Source organism: Manis pentadactyla, chromosome X (assembly GCF_030020395.1).
Source record: "Manis pentadactyla isolate mManPen7 chromosome X, mManPen7.hap1, whole genome shotgun sequence".
Classification (NCBI taxonomy): domain Eukaryota; kingdom Metazoa; phylum Chordata; class Mammalia; order Pholidota; family Manidae; genus Manis; species Manis pentadactyla.
The window spans coordinates 146093933-146118038 of NC_080038.1; the positions used below are offsets into that span (position 1 = coordinate 146093933).

A 24106-nucleotide genomic window follows, 5' to 3' on the forward strand; every position below is an offset into this window, starting at 1 on the left:
TCAATCGGGAATGATCAATAGTTAGCTGCTCTTTAGAGCCGTAAGGATGAATGAGGCTGCCACAGGACTGAATGGAGATGCCAGGGCGCACCCTGAGGGACGCATACCTGGTACAGGTTGGGTAGGAGACACGGGGCAGTACTGGAGAGGTCACTGGAGGAGGTCAGTCAGAGGGGGGTTATGCACCAAGAGCCCCACATGATGAAGTCAGAAAGGGGCCACCAGATGGGCAACATGATCGTGTTGGTGGGGCAGTGGGGTAGGAGCCAGATTAGCTGAAGAGAGTGGGATGAAGTGAGAAAACAGACAACTGGTTTTGAAAAGTTTGGCTATAAATAGGAACAGAGAATGAGGGTCATGATTGAAGAGAGGTGTTGGGTCAGAGGACTTCTTCAAGAACGGAAGCTATCAGGATACATCTGACGACAGTCAGTCCAGGAGTGAATAAAGAGATTGGTCATGCAGGAGAAAGATGGGGTGAACTTAGGAATGAAGAACTCCTCAGAAATAAGATGGGAAAGTTTGATCCTGGCCATGATAGAATAATCAACACCAGAATAGCCCTCTGGTTGTAAACTAGAAAACCAGGCAAAATATTGGAAACAACTATTTTCAGACATCAGACAACAGGAAGACCAGGACTGTGATTAAACAGGTCAACTAAAAGGCAGAGATTGTCAGACTGGGTTACAAGAGTAAGAGACCCATATGCTGTAAGTGCACTTTAAATATAAAGACACGGATAGGTTAAAGAAAGGAACAGAAAGTTTATACCATGAAACAAAGTAAGCTAAGGAAGTTGGAGTGGCTATACTCATACTATACAAAGCAGACATCTGAAGAAGGAATATTACCAAGGATAGAGATAGGCATTTCATAATAATAAAACGGTCAACTTATCAAAAACCATGGAACAGTCCTAAATGTGTATGCACCTGAGACCTTCAAAACAGATGCAGCAAAACCTGACAGAATTGAAAGAAAGACAAGTCCACAATTACAGTTGGAGGCTGCAATATTTTTCTCTGTCTGTCAGAGAGAACTAGTAGACAGAGAATCAGCAAGGATACTGAAGACTTGACAACACAAGCACTTTGACCTAAATGATATTTATAGAACACACCACCCAACTGCAGAAATACACTCTTTTAACTACACATGGAACATTCACCAAGCTTAACCATATGCTAAGCCATCAAACAAGTCTCAATTATCTTAAAAGAAATGAAATTATATAAATTCTCTGACCACAATGGAATTAAAAACACATAACAAAAAGATACCTGCAAAATCTCCAAGTATTTGGACCAAATACACTTCTACGTCAGTCATTGGCTTAAGAAGTAATCACAAGGGAAACTGGAAAACATTATGAACTGACTGATAATGAAAACAGAACATATCCAAATGAGTAGAATGCAGCTAAAAATGTTTCCAGAGGGAATTTATAGCTTTAAGTGCTTATGTTAGAAAAAGAAAGGCTGAAAATCAATGATTTAAGGTTACTTTATGAAGCTGGGATAAGATGAGCAAGTTAAAGCCCAAAAAGTGTTATTACTCCAAAATAAGTAAGAGAAAGGAGATAATAAAGAGTGGATATCAACAAAATAGAAAGTGGACAAACAATAGAGAAAAAAAATCAATGAAACCAGGAATGAAAGAGGGACATCACTATAGATCCTACAGATGTAAAAGGATGATAAGGGGGAATCATTAAATTTATGACAACTTAGATGAAGTGCGCAAATTCCTTCAAAGACACAAATTACTAACACATGAAGAAACAGAAAATCTGAGTGGCCCAATATCTAATCAAAGACATTGAATTTGTAAAAACCTTCCCACGAAGAAAAGTCAAGGTGCCTGGTGAATCCATTATTTAAAGAGGTAGGACCAAACACACACAATCTCTTTACTAACATAAGGAAACACTTTCCAACTTCTTATGAGGTCCAGGTACCAGACAGGTACCGCCAGAGAACTGCAGATCAATATCCTTCACGAACAGAGATGCAACAGTTCTCTAGAGGCACAAGCAGTGGAATCCAGCAACGTGTAAAAGGATGACACAGCCTGACAAAGTGCTGTTTTTATTTAAGGAACAAGAAATTGGTTTTAATATTTGAAAACCAATTGATATGGTTTACCAGACTGACAAGCTACACCTACAACAATCCTATCACCAGCATCTGAGATTGAGAACATGGCAAGGATGTCCACTTTGACCACTTCTAGTCAGTGTCTGACTAGAGGCCCTAGACAGGGCAATAGGCTAAGAAAAAGAACTGGGAGGCATAGATTGGAGAGGAAGTGGTAAAACGGTCTTTATTTGCAGATGAAATGATTGTGTAGGTAGAGTATGCAAAGGTATTTGCTGAAAAACTACAGGAGCTAATAAATGAATGTAAGCAAGGTCACAGAATGCAAAGCCAATACACAAAACTCCATCATATTTCTACACTATCAGCGATCAATTAGAAAATGAGATAAAGTTACCATTTACAGTAGTGTCAAAGCCCGTTAAGTACATAAGGAAAACTTACCAACCCATGAAAGTACTGCTGTGTAGCAGTGTTGTTGTGGATCTGCCACCAGTATAGAAGTTTACTGAGAATGAAACAGGAGCCTCCAGAGGATCTGCGGGCAGTGGGGACAGCGGTGGGCTGGTGTCTGGTGTTTTAGTAGGACAGGCAATATCCCTGAGGTGAAAAGCATTGGAAAAGCTCAAGGCTTTCAGTGTTACAAACTCCACAAGCACAGCCACAGGTCAAAACATAAGCTTTTATTACTTCAGGACAACTTGAACTTCATCAATGCCTAGATCTGTGGAGCATGTAGAGTAAGCCTGTGCTACAGCCCCGGGCTACTTCTGAAGACACTCAGCTCCATGAAACATGACATGTTCTTAAAAATGTGAGTTGAAGCTTTTTTCCTCCTCCTCTGCCTTGCTCCCAACTTCTCACCTTCTTGGGGCATCTCACTGTCTGGGTAATCCAGGGCTCAGGCCTAGCCGAACCTTGGGTTGAGCAGTCCCTCTGTCATAATCAGGGACGGGGCCTGAGGCTGAACCTGTGCTCCCGGAGCCTGACTGACTTGGTGCCCGTTTGCAGCCCCTAGGGGTAGCCTAGCCAGCAGTCACGTGAGGCTAGCCCGAAGACCCTAGTGGAATCTGCAGACACTGGCTTGATGGGGACACTGCCGGACCCTCTGGGGTGTCTCAGCACTCTCACTTCCAGCTCATGGACTGAACCACAGGACAGCCACACCTCATCTTTCCAAATCACAAGTGGCTGGGAGCGCCCTGGCTCTATTTCACCGAGTGGCTGCTTTCCCCTAGGGCTTCAGGCAAGTCCTAATAGAAAGGCTAAGGGCTGTCCTGCCCAGCTCTCAGGGGAGCCATCCCCCTGCTCTATCGCACTGTTCCCACTCTGCCTCCAGACACGCGCTCCCCCCACCACTCCTGCACCATCCGCTTTCAGAGGCAGGACTTTGAGATGTCCCGCCCCGATGGCTCCCAGTCCTGTGCCCACATCCCTACAGCAGCAGGGGCCACCACTGCTCTTCCCTGTGGGGAGGGGAGGGGAGGGGAGGGGCCCACCCCCACCCCCACCCCCACCCCCTGCAGGCTGCCGAGGGTTCCTGTGCCTTGAGAACTTCCGACCATGAGAACTTTGACTTCCGGGTTTGGGGGCATCTGCCAGGTGCACAGATCAGCTCTGAAATTCGTCACTCTCTTCAGGGCCCTGCCTGTTCTGGTGTTCCAGGCCCAAGCCTGCAGGAGGAAATGCCGGTTAGCAAACACAGGGGCGAGCCCCAGCCAAGGCCAGGGTGTGCTCCCCCCTTGGCTCCCAGGGCACTCTCTGGAGTTGGGGGCTTCTATTCCTAAGCGCTACTATTCTTCATATGGCACCTGGAATGGAAAATGCCCGCTGGGGCTGTGGACGTTCTGGAAGCACAGGCGGGGGAGGGGAGTGGGCAGTGGGTGCCCCGCTGACAGTTGTTGTCAGGGGAAGGTGAGCGAGCTGGGACAGGTAGCCTTCATTATAGGGGGTGGCGGGCACTCGTGCTGTCCCACCTCTCGGGAAGCAGGTGCTGCGTCCAGGTAGCACCAGAGGCGATGCTGTTGCTTGGGGCCGGCATGAAGAGCCTGCCGGAGGCCCTGGAGGCCAGCCCTCTAGCTGCAGAGCGCACGCAGTGGCAGGGGCCAGTCCGGGGGTACCTGGGAGAGAGCCAGAGGAGAGCAGCTGCAGGCTGTCCAGGACCCCGTCCTCATACAAGGCCAGTTTCTGCACCATTTTTTGCCGAGCTGGGTTGATGACAATCTGCGGTGGCTGTGATGACGCGGAGCTGCCCAGGAGTGATCCTGGGGTGGGGAGAGCACTGTCTTAGCTGCAAGGAACTCCTTGCCGCCACTTGTGGCCTCACAAGTGTTCCTAGCCCCCAGCCCCTTTGGGATGGAGGTCCTCAGTGCCTTCTCTGAGGGCAGGGCCCAGAACGGGCACCACTAGGGCCCCGGCTCCCAGCTAGGCCAGGAGCCCCACTCTGGACAGAGCCTTCTGTGCCCAGCTTTCAGTAAGTGTGCTCACCCACCTTGAGGGCATAGCCTGGGGAGAAGACACAGCACTGGGCTGTCCTCTGCACCCCTTTCCAAAGCTGGGCAAGCCACCTGTCCTAAGACAATGGCCTGGAGCTTGCTAAGGGCAGAGTGAACTTAACAGCAGGCCCCACGGTGTGGAGTGAGGGGACTGTTGCAGAGGGCCCTGGTCACTCTCCTGGGCATCTGTCTCCAGCTACCTTCCACAGCTGTGGGCCAGGGGCCCAGGCCGCTCCCCCAGCTTGACTCCCGGGTGGCGCCCTCTTGAATACAGCCAGCCTGCCTGAGGGGTGCTGGGGCCTGCATGGCAGCCCCGTGTCCAAGGCTGCCTCGCAAGGCCAGGCCCGGGGCACAGCTCGGGGTCAGCTGCCAGGAACGCAGGGCGGCAGACAGGCCAGACACACTCTCGTCACTCTCCACAGGCTGGCTGGGGCCCTTCTGGAGCCATTCTGGAGCCTGGGCTGGGGCTCCAGAGGGCACTGTCAGGGGCTGCTGGGGGCTGGTGCTGCTTGGGGCACTGCCGGTGGCAGACATGTAGGAGTCCTCCTGGGGGGAAGGGGGGCCACGGCTGGCAGCCTCTGGCCTCAGGAATGGCCCTGCTACTCCTGTGTGTAGCTCCTCCAGCCTCTCGTACACCTGCGAGGACAGAGAGCTGCTCTCAGGGTGAGTGGCTCGGGTGGGGCTCTTCCCAGCTCCTGGGCAGGCCGGGCTTGGCCATGCTGACCGGTCATAGCCCTCAGAGACGGTTGGGGCCCACCCACAGGGCTGCCACCACAGGCCACACGCAGCTGCTCTGGGGGCTGCAGGGACGACCAAGGTTGCACACACACACCCTGCAGCTGGGAAAGCCCTGTCCCTTGCCGTTTGTCCCTGTCACAAGGAGCGCTGAGTCGTGGCCACCAGAGCTAAGGATTGGAAATGGCTTCTGTTTTCTAGAAAGCACATCTCACTGCCCTGCTGCCCTCTATTCTCAACTGTCAAGAGAGGAAGAGGTGGCATCCAGGGAGGGGACAGAAAAAGGCAAATGCAGTGTTCCCAGAAGGGGGTACACTAAAACCCCTTTGTTTCTTATACCAGGTGGGGTTCAGGAGGGCTCCGGCTGCCCATAAAGAACCGAAGGGCAAGCAAGGAATGTCTGGAGGCTGTAGCCACAAAGCAGCCCGGCAGGTGCTGTGCTTGGCTCATTACAGGGCAGCACCAGGAATGGGGAACTTCCTACAGGCTACTGTCCCCCTTGGGCAGCTGATGTCTCAACTGCTTCTGGTCCCCCTTGTCTCCCCAGGGCTACCTGGGTCATGGGGGGTCTCCTCTTGGCCCGGCGGTGCAGACAGCAGCAAGCCAGCTGGCCCAGGGCCAGTCCCAGTTCAGGTGGGCACGGCCCAGGCCTGGGGTCCAGGTGTTTCTTATAGATCTGGGTGGAGATCGGGGCAGCCCAGGCACCTGTGGCCAGACCTGCTGGGGGTGTGGGCTGGGTGCTTTTCAGGGCTATCCCAGCCTCCTCGGCCTCCTCTTCAACCAGGTCTTTCTGTGGGACAGATACTGTGAGTGGGGCCACCAGGGGGCTGTGCCTTCACCACATTCATCAGGCCCTTTCAGACTCCTGTGGGCCTTCTTCAGATTCACTAAGCACCCACTGTGTGCCGAGCACTGCCCCAGGCCCTAGGGATATAGCAACAAACAGAACACCCAGGCCTGACTTCCCAGAGCCACTGAGCCTAACCCTATGCGGACCTGTGATGGGACCTGAAGGCTGAACTAGCCTAAGACGGTAGAGCCAAGGGGAGCGTCCCAAGGAGAGGCCCCTGGGGTGGAGACAGGGCTTTCAGGCAGAGGGACAGGACCGCACACAGGCCCTGGGGCAGGCAGCAGGGAGCCAGCAGAGGCGGCCTTCATTCCACGCGCAGTGGGCAGGAAGGCAAAGGAGCTGTCACAATGTCTCTGTTTCTGAAAGATTACTTGGGCAGTGGAATGGAGAACAGATAGGAAGGGTCTGGACAAGACTGAAGAGCCGCGGGGAGTCTGGTGTGCCACACGGAGACGGCAGTGCTCACGCGGAGGGCGGCGGAGGAGGGCCTGGCTCTGGAAACGGCGCCAGCCAGCTGTGCAGGTGGGTGTGGAAGGGGGAGAAGGGGGGCTCCCAGCGGTCGTCCCCGTCCCAGCCTGGACCTGCTGAGAACCGGTCATGGCCAGAACAGCCCAAGCCGGAAGCAGCAGCAGTGTGAGGTATGCGTTTGTAAAACACAAACTGTTGACCAAGCACATTCCGGGCCCCGGAACTGTGTGAGGGCTGCCCATGTATTAGGTCTGTTTCCGGGTCGGGGGACAGGCCCACCAGGGGTGGGCTCTGGGACCGCCATCAGGCCGTGGCCAGAACCCAGTTCTCCCGTCTCCATCTCAGTCCACAGTGAGGCAGACAGGAGCCAAGGGGCAAGGGGGTGGGGCAGCTTGGACCTGCGGCCTGCCAGCTTGGTTCTCCACCACAGCCTGACCCAGGCCCGATTCTGTTTCCCATTGAAGCTACTGGTGCCAGTGCACTGGGACTGCCCTGCTGGGATGCCCCCTCCCCCGCCCTTAACCCAGGTACGGTCTGGAAAGGCCTGTTGCATGTACGGAAGAAAGACAGGTTTCTTCTCGGCGAGGTAGGAAGCTCTCTGGGCCCTGCCTACTTTCAAAGGTGACTCAGCAACGGAGGCTGGCTTCTGTGGGGCACTGCATTCTGGATCCCTCCACCCTCCAGGGCTGCACCTGTTGGGTGCCAGGGGCAGTGCCTCTCTCCCTCCCTCTCTGCCCCACCCACCTCAGGAGGCTCACCAGATACTTGGTCTGTGCACCATGTGTCCTCACAGCCCTCTGGCCAACCAGGGTCTCCAGCACTACCTGGAGAGAGGGAGGATGGAAAGTGTAGTGGTGGCTTCTGGGATGGCACTTCCCTAAGCCTTGGGTGGAGCGGCCCAACCCAATGAGGCCGCGAAGGCACGGACTGGGGCTGCCAGGGGCATGGCCCTTGGATGGGCAGGGACACGGCCACATACTATGGGACCACAGCCCAGGCAACTGGGAGGGCCCACGTGAAGAAACAGAACGCAAAATCACACATATGAAATGAAGAGGAAGGCTGAGGACAGGGACAGCCAGGGAGGGAGGAGCCCTGCAGCTGAAGCTCTGTTAGCTTCCTGCCGGGTCGGCCTCTGGCCCTCATGGCCTCAGCTCTCCCTGTAGCCCCCCGGCCCCCGCCCCAAGCCAGTGGAGGGCCCCGCAGCTCACCACACCGAAGCTGAAGGTATCGGTGTCCACAGCCAGCCTCCCTGTCTTGACGTACTCCTCGGGCAGGTAGGCCAGGGTGCCACGCACAGTCCGAGTCCAAGCCACAGCGCTGCTCTGGCCAGGATTGGCCCCTACAAAACGGCTGAGACGGGCCAGGCCAAAGTCCCCCAGTTTGGGCATCAGCCTCTCGTCCAGAAGGACATTGGAACTTGGGGGGAAAGGGAGCAGTGTCAGCTTGGCCCTGGCCGGCTCTGTCCCCCCGGGACCTGCCTACTGTCCCACACCTTTCCCTGCTGATGCTACCTGAGTATTCCAGCTATCTGAGGGGCTCCGAGCAAGCAGCCCCAGAGGCACCCTTGAAGATTGGGCCTCTGTTCATCAGTGGAAGCCTGTCCTTGGCCTGGCCTATGCTTCTCCATCTGTCCCATGTCAGGTACTCGGTGACCTGGGACTCCTGGATCTGACGTCCCAGGCCTCAGGACTAACACCTCTCTCTCTTGAGCAAGGGAGGACAGGCCCATTCTCATGGGGGCACTCAGGCAAGGCTCCTTGGGGCCAGACGCCAGGCCTCAGTGAGCAGGAGCCATTGCTCGCTGCTGGCAGAAGGTTGGGAGCACCTTCCCCTGGCCTAGACTCCACCCCTGCACCTCTGAGGGGCCTCACAGGCTCAGCTGTGTCACTTCCTCACCTCTTGACATCCCCATGGATGAGGCTGGGGCTGTCCTGATGTAAAAACTGAATTGCCCGGGCTGTGCCCAGAAGGATGTCCAGTCGCTGAGGCCAGGAGAGAGGGGTGCAGGCCTGAGTGGTCTGGGGTGGCAGAGGGAGCAAAGGGGCACAGGGAAAGCTGAAGGGGCGGTACTGCTCCTTGATCCCAACCCTCCCTCCACCTGTCACTGCAAGGTCTGGACAAGCATCTGGGCCTCGGTTTCCCGTTTTGGAAAACAAACAGCCAAATCTCCATGGCTACTTTACAAGGTCAAGTGAGACCAAGCTACTGTAATGCTCTGTAAAGCAGGCTGAGGACTGGACAACGGCTGGGGAATTGCCTCTGGGACTGACAACAGAAGCTGGTGGTCCTTAGTGCTTGGAATTCATTCATTCCTCCCAGGACATTCAGGACCTCGGAGGCTTTCTCTGCACCTCCCCTGACGCAGTGTGTTCATCCCAAGCACTTACGTGTGAGGTCCAGGACACCCTTATCCTATGTGCTGTTAGCCCTTGTATCTTGTGCGTACATCACTAGCTGGAGCCCACTTGCAGGTCTGGACAGCACAGCCCACTGCCCCCATCCTCAGGGGTAATGCTGACGAGACCCTTCCACTACTCTGCTTGCAAAGTACAGAAACTTGAGTTGGGCTAGTCTGCGTCAATTATGCCCTTTATAAAGGCACCAAGGGGCCAGGCTCCAGAAGCAGTCAGGGAGAAGCCATGGGAAAGAGTCCTGGGGAAAATGGTAATCCACCTCATGCCAAACCCTGAACCCAGGCCCTGACTGCCGGTGGGACCCACTCACAGAAGCCAAGAGCCCAGGTCCCATGCCCCACTTTGCCCTGGGGTCAAGACTGCTGTGGGTCCCATATGCCATGTCAAGTAAGCTACCTGCGAGTGGAGGCGGTCTTCCAAAGAGCCATTGGGCAGAAAGCCATAGACAAGGCAGTAGAAGCCACTCTGAGCACAGTAGCCAGCAAAATCCACGATGTTTGGGTGACGAAATCTGCTTGAAAAAGTGGGACCTGAGTCCTCTAGCCTCCAGCCTGCACCACACTTTCCATCTGGCCGTGGTGGGGGTGGGCAGTGCCTGCTGGTCCCTCAATGAGCTGGGCCCAAGGAAGACAGGCACCGTGGTATGTGGCCCTGGAGACCAGGGGGGCCCTTGTGGGGCTTTCCCTCTGCCCACAGCCAGAGGGGCCACCCCAGGCTCACCGTGACAGCTGCGCCACTTCAGTCAGGAAGCTCTGCTTCACTGTGCTCCACTCCAGGTCTGCCTCCTGCAGCCCCCGGGAAAAACAGGGGTGTGGGGGGGGGTGCACAGCATGAGGCTCTAGCAGCAAGGCTTGATGGCCACTCCCATGGCTACCTGTCCTGGGCCCAGAACAACCAAGCGTCTGGAGACCTCGCACTGGGGAATTAGGAGGCTGAAGGAGTCCCATGGGAGGTGGACCAGAACAGTGAGGGTCTGCCAAGGACCTTCCACGGCTTTTGTGGGACCCCACACTCACCTCCTTCAGCCTCTTCACAGCATACACCGTGTTCCTCATCACAGCCTGGTACACGCACCCGAAGCCACCCTCCCCAATCTTCAGCTGCTCTGAGAAGTTGTGGGTGCCTTGGACAATCTCATGGAGGGGCCAGCAGAATGGAGAAGGGTGGGCCCCCTGCAGGAGGGACACCTGGCTCTCCGAGCTTGGCTGTGGGAAGAGACTGGGATCAGGTGGGGAGGTCCCGCCTCCTCCCCTCTGGGGTGGGGTTGGGGGGCTGCAATGTCCCCCAACCCCAGCTGCCTCCTGGCTGGCCCTGCTGGGGCTCCCCAGTGTACCGAAGCCTGGGTTTCTTGCTCCTGATCTCGAACCTTTCCTGGGAGCGGGGCCCACTTACCTTGGTAAAGGAAGGGACTGGAGATGGTGGTGGCAGGAGGGCAGCAGGACTTGGAACAGGGTGGAGCTCAGGCCCAGAATGCGTCTGGGAGCCTGGAAAAGCTTCATAAAGATACCAATTGAGAGGACGGCAGGGACCAGCGCCAGGGTCTCCAGCCACAGCCATAGTCAAGGAGGCCCCTTCTTCTGTCCATCAAGCCCAACACCAAGCTCTCTTACCCGGGGAGAGGAGGGTGGAGGTTGACGACTGCAACTTCCGGAGGCTGGGGGCCTCGGCCTCGGTGGCTGCAGAGATGCAGCTGGGCCTCGGCGCAGTGGTGCTGGGGGGTGGAAGTGGAGTGGGAGGGTGCCCTGGAAGTAACGTACGGTTAGGCCCGGTTGTGAGGGGATCCCTAGGGGGGCGCCCCAGGTGGCCCCCAACCTGGCGGTCCCGGGGGTCCCTGGGGCCACGCGCTCACAGCCTGTGATGATGTCCCGCGCGCGGAACAGCTGCAGGTGCGTGAGGATGCGAACAAGGTCGGCCACGCGGGCGTTGCGGTTGATCCAGGGCCACAGGACGCTAGCCGTGCGCTGCCCGGAGCGCTCGCACAGCCGCAGCTCGGTCTGGTCGCGGACGATCAGGGCGGCTGCGGGGCGGGGGGCGTCAGGCCTGGGTGCCCGGGGCCCGCGCCCACCACCCTACCCCCCGCTGCGCCCCGGGGCCGGCACCCACCAAACTGGCACCAGTCGGAGGGCTCCAGGGCATCCATTACTTTGTAGAAGCGGCACATGACCCAGGGCGGCACCTCGTACAAGAAGTGCTGGGCTCCAGGGGCCGCGGGGTCCTCTGGGCCCGGCCCCCCGGCCATGGCCGCCGCCGCCGGGCCGGGGCCGGGGCCTCTAGGGGCCGCGGCGGGCGCGGGCCTGGGCCGGCCGGGTGGGCAGACACTGACTCACTTCCCCTTTAAGCCGGCCTCGTGCGGCGTCCGGCGGGCCGGAAGGGGCGGGGCCAGGCCCGCCGCCATCTTGGCCGCCTCCGCCCTGCTGCCCTTCGCCGCACGGGGCGCCGCCTAGCTGGGGGAGGCGGGCCGGGCGGCTTCCAGGAGGAGGGGCGGTCTGAGGGGATAAAGGGCCTGGCGGGGGCGCGGGACTGCGGGACGGGGCTGGGGTGGCGGCGTGGGGTCCCCCGAGTAAGGTCGGCTTCGTGTGGGGGGCAGCGGAGCGTCGGCAGAGGTCCAGGCAGGGCAGGTCAGGTATGGGCCGCACAGAGCCCCCCGCTGGCCTCCTGCAGCCCGCCGGCGGGAGGCTGGGGGCGCGGAGACCGGGCTGAAAGCGGGAGGAGGGGGCCGCCCGGCGCGGCGCCTTCCGCCCACCTCCCGTACCCTGGCTGGGCGCCTTCAGGAACCTGTTACTGCCATTGTTAGTTCTTGGCCGCATCTGCTGCTTTTCCTTCTTTGCTGTCTCCTTCCCACTAGCACATAAAATGTGGTTACGTCTCAACTAAAGCGCCTTCAGTTCCCGCTGACCCTTCTCCATCTTGTCCCACCGCCGGCTCAGTTTGCACACCTTGCCCGCCCCCCGACTCCCTGGGCGCACCTCGGGACTGGCATAGACCGACCTCTTCCAGGTGGTAAGCTCAGTTCCCAGCCTGTTTGATGTGTTGGCCACACTTGTTTCTGTTGCCCATTTCCACAATACTCTGCAGCCGTTGATTCCTATAGATTCTCTGGCACCCCTCCCTCCCCTTACCACCCAGAAGCAGACACTGTTTTCCTGTCGTCTCCCCGAACATCTCTGCTCCATCTCTTCCCTACAGACCCACTGCTCTCACTGCTCCCTTACAGGGATGACCCTCGTCCCCTGGCTCCCTAGGCCCCTCAGGTAGGTCAGGCCACAGCCTCTGCTGTGCCTGGCATCTCTGGTGCAATGAGTCTCTGCACTTGTCTGCCTCCCCCAATAAATGGGAGAAGATATCTGGCCCCCTGCCCCCCACTTCCCCCAAGCAGCAAGCGTGACTTTCTCTTTTGTTTCCCCAGCGAGGGCGTGCTTGTAAGTTCCCCTTGCCCTCTTGATCCTGATCCCAGAAGGCTCTCCCTATCCTGCCAGTGATGAAAAATGCCAAGATATAAACAGTATAGTAAGAGCAGGAGACACCATTTTATAACTAAGATTCCATTTTAAAAACCAGGGCGTCAGGAGGTTACGATTCCTAACTAACACACCCTCTGGTAATCAGCCAACAGCCTATCTTTAGGCAGGGCAGGCAGTCCTAAATGGTAAATCCCCATTGCTTGTAGGCAACCACTATCTTGGAGAACAGGATCAAGAAATTCCTTCTAAGTTTATCTTATAGAACATCTAGAGGACTGACTGTGGGTGGTGACATAATGTCTCTCACCAGAGATACACATCATGCGGCATGTCATGCCTACACATCCCCTGGCCCTTTGCCCCATTCTTGAAATCCTTAAAAGACAGAATCCTAAGCCTTAAGTGCGTCTCATCTCTATGGTTGCCTGTACTCCCTTGACGTTCTTCGAGTGTGTACTTTTTAAATAAAACCTCACTGCTCAGCTTACTGCGTTTTGTCTCTGCACTCCTCCAGTGATGTCTTTATTTTGCTATTTGGTTCTCTTTTCCAGACTTAAGCACAAGTCTTCACTCTCTCTGTCCTACTCCAGACAAGTAGGGAGAGGCTGCTGAGAACTCTGACTTGGGCCTGCAGGTTCCCGTCCCCTGGGTAATGCAGACAGGACAGCAGCTGTACGATTCTGCTCTTTAGCAGGCTGCCTGAAAATCTCTTGTCTTTGCCTCTGGGAAGTTCCCAGAACATAATCTCACTCCATCCAGTGCTCTGCAGCTCCCCCAAATCCTGGGCTGGTAGTGGCTTAGTTCCCAAATCATGCAGATGCAAGTGGGCCCTGGATGCCAGGGGACACTGTCTTTAGAAGTTGGCAAGGGATCTGCTCTATGCTGAGCAGTTCAGTGAGCTTCCCTTTCCTCCCTCTGCTGCCTGCACAGCTGCTGCCATTTACTACCACTCTCACTTTAATGAATTCTTTCCTTACCTACACTCGTCAGACCTGTTCAAGAATTCTTTCTTGTTCAGAGTCAAGAATGCTCCCCGGCCTGGTTGAGGTTTCACCTAGTGTACCTCCCCAGATGCAGCTGCCCAGCAACAAATACACACAATTTGAATTTCAACCCTTTGCTTTATAATGTTCAAGGCCAGGACTTCGGAGTGCACCTTCTAGTAGGTGGGTCCACATTTGCATGTGCACCTAGACACTGAAAAGTTGCCATTCCTTCCATCCCAGCAACAGCCCAGTGAGGACAGCTGTGGTAGGGCAGGCAGCTCCTGAGAGCCCACACAACCTTACAGGAAGCCAGGGAGCACCCACAGGATGTGACAAGGCCTGCAAACCCCACAGTGATGACAGCGCCCCCTTTGGGCAGGGAGCCAGGTCAGCAGAGGCCATGGGAGGGTCTCAGGTGGTAGGCCTGGGAGGAGCTGCAGCTGGTGGCAGGGAAGGAGGGTATTTCCAAAAGTGCTTCAGCACATTCAGACCAAGGCACCTCTCAGGGACAGGGAAGTTGTGCTGCCATGCAGAAGGCCTGTAGCCCACCTGCCTCCGGACCTTGGGCACAGTGGGTTCACACCTGGCCCTTCCTTCCCAGCCTGCCGCGGAGAGCTTCCTGGCACGTGCAGGAGCACAGCACCTGGAAAGTGCGGCCTGGGGACACCCAAGGACAGGTGGTCTATGGAGTGGGCTGCTCTTTCCTCCCATGGCTGTCCTGAAAGCCACCGGCTATTTGTGTTCAGGGACAGCCGGACGGAATGAGGAAACACACTGCCATGCTGTCCGGTGAGCTGTCTGACAATGAAAGCCCAGACCTGGAGTCACTTTCACAGAGATTTATCGAGAATGCTAATAGCACAGGGTACAGTACTTCCCAACAAAAGGTGCAAACGCATCACTTAGAAAGGCATGCTGAGCACTCCTTGCTTTCACACGTATTAGAAAACTTACAAAAATAAAATAAAACTGCGTGCTGCCCATCTTTTCAAATAGTAAAAGAACCTTATGAAAAAATCACTTGAGTTTACAACAAAAGACACAAACGGACATTTTTATGTAAATTTATAAGGCAAACTCTTTATATAATAAATAGGTTACAGGGATTCAGTGTGGGGGGGGGTGTTTCTGAAACGTATACAGGTACATTCAGACAGGTTTACTGAAATGGTACAAATTTCCTTAATAAATTGCCTTTTGTTTTTAAATATATCAGTGCTTTCAGTCATTTGGCTATACACAAAGAACCTTTTTTGAACACTACAAAAAAGCAATCAGTATTTTTTTGTTTTTAAAACGACCTACTTATTTTCTAAAGTAATTGTCCCAAAACACAAAAACTGAAGGTGAATGCGATAGAGGGCTTTTCGAGGCATGTCCAGCCAAGTCTGTCCTGGGCAGCTCCCCACGCCTCACACACATCTCCCCTACCCTTAGCTGGGCTTCTGGGCTGGAGCCGGCTTCCTCTGCACAGGGTGGCCGGTGTCACTGTGACTTGGGAAGGGGCAGCCACCCTAACTGGTTCTTCCTGCTACTAAACCCCATGTGCAAACAGTCACTAGTCAGCACTGTCCTTGCCTTTCAGAGGAGGGGCCACCAGGTGTCCCTGTTTCATAAGCCCAAATGTCTGGTGGGGTATTGGCTTCTCTGAGAAGGATCTGCTTTGCCATGGGAAGGGAAGGGGTTTCTTCGTGTGCAAATTTTGCTGGGGATTGGATGACAGCAAAGAGTGCCAAGACCCCTCTGCCACCATGTTCCCGGGCTGTGCACTGCAGGGCAGGGTGGGATGGAGTGTAGGTGGCCTGAATGGTAATGCCCACTGTCTAGGCCTGCCATGAAGAGCTGTGTCAGGCAGAGAGTGGCCGGTCTGCCCTATCCACAAAGACCTGACCTGTGGCCACAGTGGAGGTGTCCAGGGAGATGACCACCCAGGTCTGAGCCCTGCTACTCAGGCCCGCCCCATCTGCTTCCCACCAAGCAAGGCCAGTTCTGCCCATGCCCCTCCTGGCTCCCCTCACAGAAACATCAACCTTGTCTGTCCTTAAAAATAACAATGATGCTAATAACTCTTGGTGGGGAAAAAGGCAAAAGAATCCAGTGGGTAGAACAAAACCTGGTTTTGCTCTGACTCCAAAAATGGCAACACATCAGCTATTCAGTCCGTTGGCTTGGGCTTAACTTCTTTGGGTGGCTTCTGGCTGATCTGGACAGGGGTCATCTCTTTGGGGATTCCCTCCTGGGACAAAAGGACAGCCCCGCTCATCTTGGTCACCATCCCTTCCCTCCAAATTCTTCTGTTTGTAAAGAAAAGGTGTCTAGAAGCATTTGTCTCTGGAACAATTACTTTACACATGGTTACAATACAGACTTGAGTTCAAACACAGAAGAGATTTACTTAGCAAATTTCCTTTCACCCACCAAAAATTACACAAATATAAGCTTCAACACCACAGTTAAGAGGACCAGTAGAGAGAACCTCGTGTTTGGAACATAAAAGGAGAAGTAAAAACCAAACCAAATCCAAACAGAAAAACCCCAGAAAGACAAGGGGAGGGCGAGGGAGGAGGGGAGGAGAGCAGACACAGCACACGTTACAGTGTCAGGGTACATGGGAGCCCGGCGCGAGGAAAGGGCTCGGCACACATTGAGTAACAGTCCTGGTGATATTTGGTCATATATTCATCAACTACTGACTCTGGAGCGGCTGTTATTGATTGAAGCAGTGACAAATCAAACAGAAAAGGAGGCCTTGATAGCAAAGGAAGGAGCAGGCTTCAAGTTCTAGCAAGCCTTTTTTTTGCATTCCACCGTCCAGCTCCCCAGAAACACTGAACTGGGTGGCCCCTGCTCCATCCGGGCAGGGCAAGAGGTCCCCAGGTGAGGCTAACTCGGGCGCCGATTCAGATTTCGGTCAGCACGCCTGTGAACACATGCAGACTCCCACCTGTTAGTGGCCAAACATCAGCGGCAACAGCCTCCTGGCCTCCACTGCCCCAGTGCCAGGCTGGGTGGGAAAGGATGTCAAGACCCAGGGCTAATACTGAACGCAGGCTGGAGTGGGCCTGGAGGCTGCCCCAGCCCAGGTCCTCTGAGGGGCCCACAGGTAGCTTGGCCACCAACGGGCCTACAAGCATTTTTCTTTTGGTTCAGGCCTCAGTAGTGACACAGGGAGGGGAGCTTTTGGCCCCAGTGATTATAATGCTCTCTGCTTTGGAAGAACAAGTTTCTGCATTTTTTTGGTGTTTTTAATTACTTAAAAAAAGATCAAAAAGAACTGTTACAGCTAAACTCTCTAGCAGATATTGCTCATTAAGAATTACAAAAGCAAATGCAATTACTCGTAGGATGGGGGAGAAGGTATGTTTCTGGAGTCTTCACTACTCCTGGAGGAGACCCACTGGACTCTTGCACATGGTTCTGGGGTCCCCGGTGTTCCACATGGTGTGGCTCACACATTCAAGGATGCCACAGGTTTCCCATCTCCCCTCCAGCCCCCAGACTCACTGAGGTGGGAGCCCTACCGATAGGGAGGTCTGCTGAGCCAACTCTCCACACGGGACCACTCTGCCCGAGTCACTGGAGGGGGGGGTGATGTGCTTGGGTTGGGCCACCCCCATGGACTCTCATCGTCCCACCCAGAGGTCCAAGAGGACCAGACAGTACCAAGTACATCATGGCCTTAGCCAGGCACAGGAGTGCTCTTGCACCCACTGATGCAGTGAACTGTCCTCTCACCAGCGCAGGAGAAACTGCGAAACCCGGATGCTACCTGGAGCCTCCTTTACTTGGCACAGGGAAGCCCTTGAAAGAAGCGAGGAAAGAACACAGTTCTGCTTGGACAGAAGAAGTGACCAGCAGACAGACTTGTCGTTTTTTTTTTTGAGTGTGTGTTTTGTGTGTTTTTTGATTTTCCCTTGTTCTAAGCTATGGTTATCAGAAATATTGTAATTAAGCAACAGGTATAATTTTAACAGGTCTTTTTTTACGTGTGTGGAGCCACAAGCAAAATGAGTTTATAATTGTGCAATATACAGATATATATATATAAAAATTCAACTGCTTTGTGTGTCTAGTCAGTGCATTAAATAAAAGGGACAGAAAATCTAAAAGCAAAACTAAAAAGCAAAACAAAAGCCCAGATAGAGGAGACCGAGCAGGCCTGTGTGTATAGTCTGTAAGATACTGGATATAATCGGGGTCACCAGGAAGAACAGCTTTGTCACTTGACACACAAACACTGCAGGGATAGGGACCACCCGTGGGCAGCAGCCCAGGCTCTTGGCCTTTTCCTCTCATTTTCTCTCGCTGCTGAGCACAACCTGAGAAAAGGTAAGATAGAAAGGGGGAGCTAAGGGAGCAAAGGCAATTGGCAGGTTCCCCAAGTGCTCTGAAACTGCAAGGTTCCCCTGCAGGAGGGTTTCACCTGCTGCACTATCCTCCCACTGGCCCAGGGGCAGGACTCACAGCACAGGCGGCACTCAGGTGGCAGCCCCCACCTCAGGACTTCAGAGGGAGTGACATTTGTCCCAGCCGTAGGCTGCATGGAGAGCAGTGCAGGGGTGTCCTTGGGACAGGCTGCAACCAGTGTTCCGGGGGGAGACATCACCCTCTTCTCCCTAGATGCCTGGGCCTTAGTTAGAAATTGTTTTTCCTGACAGGCAGTGCTGAGTGGTGAGAATGTCACAGGCCTCCGGAGTCACTGGTGACACTCTGCTTCCCACACCAAGGGCTGGGCTCGTGCAGCTTTGGGATCAGGCAGGCCAATAACCTCCAGGCCACCCCACGGGACAGGGTGGCAGCCAAGTCCTCAAGGACTGCTACCCAAGGAGCGACAGGCTCCTCAGTGACAAGATGGCCCCAAGTCTCAGACCCAATGGCTTCAGGCTGGACCTCCCTTCACCTGCCGCACTGTCAGGCTCCAGGTGTTTTTTGATCAGCGTTTTTGCAAGAACTTGCTCTTATTCATTCAGAAACAGCAAAATGTTATTTTCTGCCAAATGTTTTCTAGGTTTTCCTTCTGAATTGTTCAGAGTAAGTTTCATTCACTTTTTCCCCTTTAATATGTAACTTTAGACCCTGGGGGAGGCAGTATCCTAGCAATTTGTTAACAATTGACTATGCCTTTTCTGAAGATTGATAAAATATTTAAAAGAAAAAAAGCAAAAATGGAGGCTGAACAAACCCACTAGAGTGGAGTCTGCTGATGAAAAAAGCAAAGATGGAACCCCCACAGCGAGCACAGCAGAGCGGGCCCTTGGGCGTGGCAGCGGCCAGGAGCAGGGAGCCTGCCCCCCCGGCACCTACACCGCCTTCAGTGAACTCGGGGGCTGGCTAGGCAAACCCCCACAGGGCTCTAGGCCCAGCTGACTTCCTGAGGTCTGGGCTACAGATTCAGTGTGTGAAACTTGCATCAGGAAACGATTCGGGGCAACGACACTGGCTAGGAATGGATGCGCCAAAGGTCTCCTCCAAGAACTAGTACCTGTGACCTCCCCGGTGTTCCAGAAAAGGGCAGAGCTCAGCTGCGAGACTGCACTTGGGTTCCTCCAGGTCCAGTTGGCCTCCCCTGGTGGATTCAGTTCATACCCTTTGCTCCCTCTGGGGCTTGAGTTGTTTATTAAATTACTTAAAATCCAGAAGTCTCATCAGCTAAGGAAACTCCTTTCCAACCAAACGTTGTTGCCAACTAGTACCCTCTTTCATGATCTCTGCCACAGTAATGACAAGCTGGGCAGAGCAGCATGTGACAACTTGGGGCTGCTCCGGGTCCCATTGCCACTGTTAGTGACCTCTAGCGTGGAATGATGCCACTGAACAAACTTGTTACCTGCACCTGCATGGAGTGTCCAGAGTAGAAGCCAGGTGCTGGCTGGGGTCAGCACCCCCAAGGCTACCACTTTGGCTTTCAGCTTCCTGGGAGCTAAGGGGCTGGGCTCCTTGGTTTGGCACTGGTGGCCTGGGGGACATGGCATTTCTAGTTGTCTCTTGTGCATTTTGATATGGGAACACAGCACCAGTAGAAGGGAGCTGTACTAGAGCCTGGTGGTGGCCCAGTGTCCCCAGTGCAGTGCAGCGTCAAGGTGGGCAATTCCACTGGTTGGGACAAGCCCACCAATGGGCAGGACTGAGCTGGGCCAGGCGTGGTGGGAGCTCGAGGACATACAGAATTGCGCTGGGAGAGGAGGTAGTAACTAACAACTAGAACGGAGGTCGGGGAGACTGAATGTGACCGTGACCTAGCCCCACAGGTTTCTGAAAGCTGCCGGCCAATTCCTGTATTCTTCAGTCCCTAAAAGATGCCCCCCTCCATTTTCATGGTATTCAAGGACACACAAAATTGAGGTCACACCCCCAAACTGGGCCAAACACAGCTTGTGAGAATCCTGTGGCTTAGGCTTTCCCTCCAACCTCCTGTCTACCTGACCCCAGGAGAGGGGTGGCGGGGCGCTGCAGGGCACCTGCCTGCCAGGGCGACAAACCACCACGACGGCCTGCTTAAAGGTGACTCACTTGTCATGCCTTTATTTGGGAAAGAGGAGGGAATGAGGAAGAAAGGAGAGGGGGAGAAAGAAGACTGTAAGGCGCTCAGGCGCCGCCTGCAGCTTTGGAACCCTGGGGGAAGAAGCTGGGGGGCCGCGTTCTCGACCACAATGCCCAGCCAGCCTTTGAATGAACTGTCGTGCGTGAAGCAGGGCCACGGTGGGCCCTGTACCCCTCTCCCCAGGCCCAGATGGGACTGAGCCAATGGGCGGCCAGCTCCTGACACCGGTTTCAGGAGCCACTTTCACTGGCTAAGCATTGTGCATAAAAACCTGACCAAAATGGACAGCGTCTCCATGACAAACTGGCTGTACACCATGCTTGTACGGATAGGCATCCTTTGGGGCTGCCAGGAATGCGAGGCCACTGCAGGGTCAGGAGCCTTTGTCCTTGGAGGAAGAGGGGTCTGGAAGGACTTGCCCCCTCCTCTGAGCCCCCTTCCCTTTCTGGGGAGAAGTCAGAAGTGAAGCCTGGAGGGTCGACAGCACAGCACGTTTGGTTGTGGGACTTGCTTGTGCAGCATAAGGAAATGGATACAAAAATGCTAGAAAGGCCAGCTATGACTGCAAACAAAGGGGCAAACTCCCTTGCTTCTAACCATTCTGGAAGAGACAGACACGTTTTTTTCTTAAGCTACTGATTGGAACTGTCAACTATGGTTCCTGATCACTAAGGACTGGCAGGGAAGGGCTAGACAGTTTCTAGAATGTTTCACTCCTTCATGGTTACACTGCAGTAAGGAAGCCAGGGGACAATAACTGAAATACACAAGACAACACACACTTGACAGTTCATGGCAGCAGCTCACATGGGACGTGCTTGTGGGTGTTTCTGGAAGCATAAGACTGCTGTCTCATTTGCTACTTTGATAAGGTACTTCTCAGTTGGACAGATTTAGATATAAGAGACGTCTCTGTAAACACAGAAAAGGATATACCAATATGATGAAGGTATGCAGCTAGATAAGGACTTCCTGAACGGAGGATGGAAAACTCATCAGTTAACACACTACGGGAAGCCCAAGCCTCGAAGCCCCCACCCCACATCCCAGGCGGGCGAGGATGTGGAGATGTGTATGTACTGGCCCCACCCAGCCTCCAGCAAGGGAAAGCCAAACCTCTCCTGTCATAAAAGAACCCCTCCTAGGTAGAGGAGGAACAGAGGGGTGGGGCAGGGGGCTAGGCGCTGGTCCCAGCTTAGGGCTGGGGGCATCTGCATTCGTTCTACCCGCTGCCCTGTCTCAATGGACGTGCTAGTGGGGCCTAGCAAAGGCCAAGGTCAGGGCTGGGTCATTTGATAATTCTGATAGGCCAGAGAGGCCTCTATGCTGCCCTAGGCTCCCAAATCCACATCCCATCCAACTTCTCCCACCTGCTTCTCTCAAGTGAAAAGTTGGGAAGGCCCAGAATCTGGGGTCTGACCAGGGATGAGGGCTCCCTAGGAGAGGAAGACCTTGCTGCTCTCTTCCCCTTCAGAGAGGCCAAGGTGGTAAGGCCGGGCAGACTCAGCAGAGCCAGGCGCTTCCTCAGGGCTAAGAATGGGGTGGGGCTGGCAGCCAGAAGGCCAAAGGTGGGCGAGTTCTGGGGGCCTGAGCTGACCAGCATCAGCTTAGGGTATAGTGGGGCACTCGGCTGCCTGGAACAGAAGGGATGAACGAGGAGGAAGAAGGGAGAAATGAAAAGATGAAATGAAAGAAGAAGAAATGGGACAGAAGAGAAACCAATCAGGAAGTCCTTATAAAATTGCAGCAAACACTTAGAGTTTCGGAGCTTCGTGGGAACCCTATGTGCTAAGCCCACTTTAAAACAAGCGCAGGTATATACATATCCAGGTAGTTCTAAACACCGCCATGTCTGTGCCTTGAGAGACAAAGTGTTGCCGACTCAAGCCAGTTTGCTCTCAAAGCATGTTTGTTTTGAAGTGGGAACATGAAGACTCAAATAGTGCAAATAGTTCTAAGCTGTCCCTAAAGGAGTAGAATTGGAAAGTTTTGGAAGAACATTTTTCCCTCTTTCCCTTGGCGCCCTACCCCTACCCCTGGCCCTGTTCACTGTGCCTGTCACTATCAGTTGCAGACTGTTCAGAGCGACTCGGAATCCCTCCCGTCGCCTGCGGGTTTGGCTGGCCAGAGGGCCAGCTACACCCTGCTGCCTCCACGGCTTCTCTCTAGCGCCACCCACTGGAGGACGGCTGTGGGCCACACTCTCCTGTGGCTTAGGCCAGACTACACCCAGCAGCTCAAAGGACGACTCCCTCGCGGCCACGCCAGCGCTGGAGCGCACAGGTGCTACTTCCCTGTCCTGTGAAAGGTCCTTGTCAGTTTTGGATGGGGCTGGTGTGGGGCCAGATCCATGCCACTTTGGGTGGGATCACATGGGCTGTAGCCGCGGGCCATCTCCATCTTTCGAAAGAATCTGTCTCTCTGGCCTCACACCTCCTTGTCCCGGTATGGGCAGGAGTGGGGGAGCTGGAGGCAGGGCAGGGTGGAGGGAGAGGAGAGCTGTGACTGGGGTACCAATGGCAGCGAAAATGGGCATGTCGTCTCAACTGCTCTCTGTCCCTCGTGACCACACTGGGGGGAGGTGTGGAAGGGAGGGGAGGTGCAGGCGTACCCTAAGAAGCCTGGTCAACAGCTTGTCTGGTCAGTAGTATCTGCAGCAAGCCTTGTTGAAGGAGCCTAGTTTAGAAAAGTGCAAAGCTACTTCTGGCCCTGGTTAGGTCTTCAACCTGACTGTGCTTGTCGGTAAGAAAAACATCCCCAATGCTCCAACTACTCCCACCCTGAAGCCACGAAACTCTAAGTTTACTGAAAGAAAAAAAAATATTTTTTATTTCAGTTAATTGGGAAGCTTTGTCAGAGCCCTACCCATAAGGAGAAGAGACAACAGCTGCCTTTATTCTTGTTGGTTTGCTTTGCAATCCACTTTGTGTAAAGTCAGCTCACTCTCTCGGTCACGGGCGTCCGGCTGTCCACAGGCTCCTCTCTGTTGGGCCTTGGCATGGAGGATGAGACAATGTCTTTGCGCTCTCCCTCCCCTCGGTGTTTGTACTTTTCTGTGGCCGTGGCGGCAGTTGCGACCGGAGGCTGAGTCTTAGCTGGCTCCTTGGGGCAGCCGTCACTCTCCAGCGAGCCTCCTCTCGGCATCTTCTCCTCTTTGCAGACGCTGCTGCTCAAGTCCTGGGGCTCAGGGGTGCTGGCGGGGTCCTCAGAGCCCTGGGGCTCAGGTGGGGGCGGGGGAGGGGGTGGGAGCAGCGGCGCGGGTGCCTTCTGGGGCTCCTGGTGGTGGTGGTGGTGGTGGTGCTCCTTCTTGGGGGGGGAGGAGGTGCTGCTGCTGCTGCTGCGCCCTTTGGGGCTGCTCTCTTTGCTTTTCCGCCCAGGGCTCTTGCAAGTCTTCAGTCCCTTTCCGCTCTTCTCACCAAGAGTGGACACCAGTAGGGGCTTCACCACCTCCTTCACTTCGATGCTGACCGTCTCCCGGGTCTTGCGCTTCTTGATGGGCAGCACAGTCTCCTGCACAGACCGGATGGAAGATTCCTTCACGGCTTTCTTCTTGGCTTCAGCGGCAGCAGCCGCCACCACGCTGCCAGGCTTCCGACCCCGTTTCTTGGGAATGGCCTGGGGATCAGCCTCGGCTTTTCGCTTCCTGCCTGGACGTTTGATGACCATCACCTGGGTTGATGTGGTGGCCCCACCCCCTTCGGCCTTGCTCCCAGGTGAACCTTGAAAGGGCATTTTGACGAGCAGCTTTCCAGGACTTTTCTCCAGGACCCTTTTCACCTGCATGCCTTCTGATGACGCTGCCTTGGGTCTTGCAGTGCCACTTCCTTTGGGGCGTCCCCGACCTCTGCCAGTTCCTGGAGCTTTGGGAGATTTGGGCTTCTTAGGTGGTTTCTGCTCTCGCCGGGAGGGGCTCCCTCTCCCAGTTACCGTGAAGTCAAAATCATTAGGGTCCAGGGAGGTGTCGCCTACCTTTTCGAAGTATGCAATCAATTCCACTTTAGAGCGAAAGGCTTTTCCCTGGGGACTGTGGGAAGAAGTGGAGAAACACAAAGGA

The 24106-nt window shown here is 54.8% G+C and overlaps 2 protein-coding genes across 5 annotated transcripts in view; both read right to left on the reverse strand.

Moving 5' to 3' along the window:
* Positions 1-3610: 3610 nt before the first annotated feature.
* On the reverse strand, positions 3611-11398 carry IRAK1 (interleukin 1 receptor associated kinase 1). 3 transcript variants are annotated; one of them, XM_036887169.2, is made up of 14 exons: positions 11168-11398; positions 10914-11081; positions 10675-10806; positions 10457-10557; positions 10081-10269; positions 9785-9849; positions 9461-9575; positions 8547-8668; positions 7859-8000; positions 7406-7471; positions 5883-6119; positions 4795-5230; positions 4220-4363; positions 3611-3772 (listed from the first exon to the last, which is right to left on the reverse strand). In XM_036887169.2, exons 1-14 carry the CDS (start codon positions 11301-11303, stop codon positions 3711-3713), a joined length of 2115 nt encoding a protein of 704 aa, XP_036743064.2. In that variant the 5' UTR covers positions 11304-11398; the 3' UTR covers positions 3611-3710. The 3 variants fall into 3 exon arrangements, with proteins under 3 accessions (XP_036743064.2, XP_036743063.2, XP_036743065.2); XM_036887168.2 differs by having other exon boundaries at positions 7859-8066; positions 11168-11396; XM_036887170.2 differs by lacking the exon at positions 10081-10269 and having other exon boundaries at positions 7859-8066; positions 11168-11397.
* Positions 11399-14563: 3165 nt separating this feature from the next.
* MECP2 (methyl-CpG binding protein 2) overlaps positions 14564-24106 on the reverse strand; it is a 64577-nt gene continuing 55034 nt past the window's right edge. Inside the window, exons 2-3 of one of the 2 annotated variants that reach the window (XM_036887175.2) lie at positions 24022-24076; positions 14564-23912 (exon numbers count right to left, since the gene is read on the reverse strand). In XM_036887175.2, coding sequence (XP_036743070.2) covers positions 22987-23835 — 849 coding nt within the window. In that variant the 5' untranslated portion in view covers positions 23836-23912; positions 24022-24076 and the 3' untranslated portion in view covers positions 14564-22986. Of the gene's footprint in view, positions 24077-24106 lie in introns of both variants that reach the window. The other variant, XM_036887173.2, reaches the window with a different exon arrangement.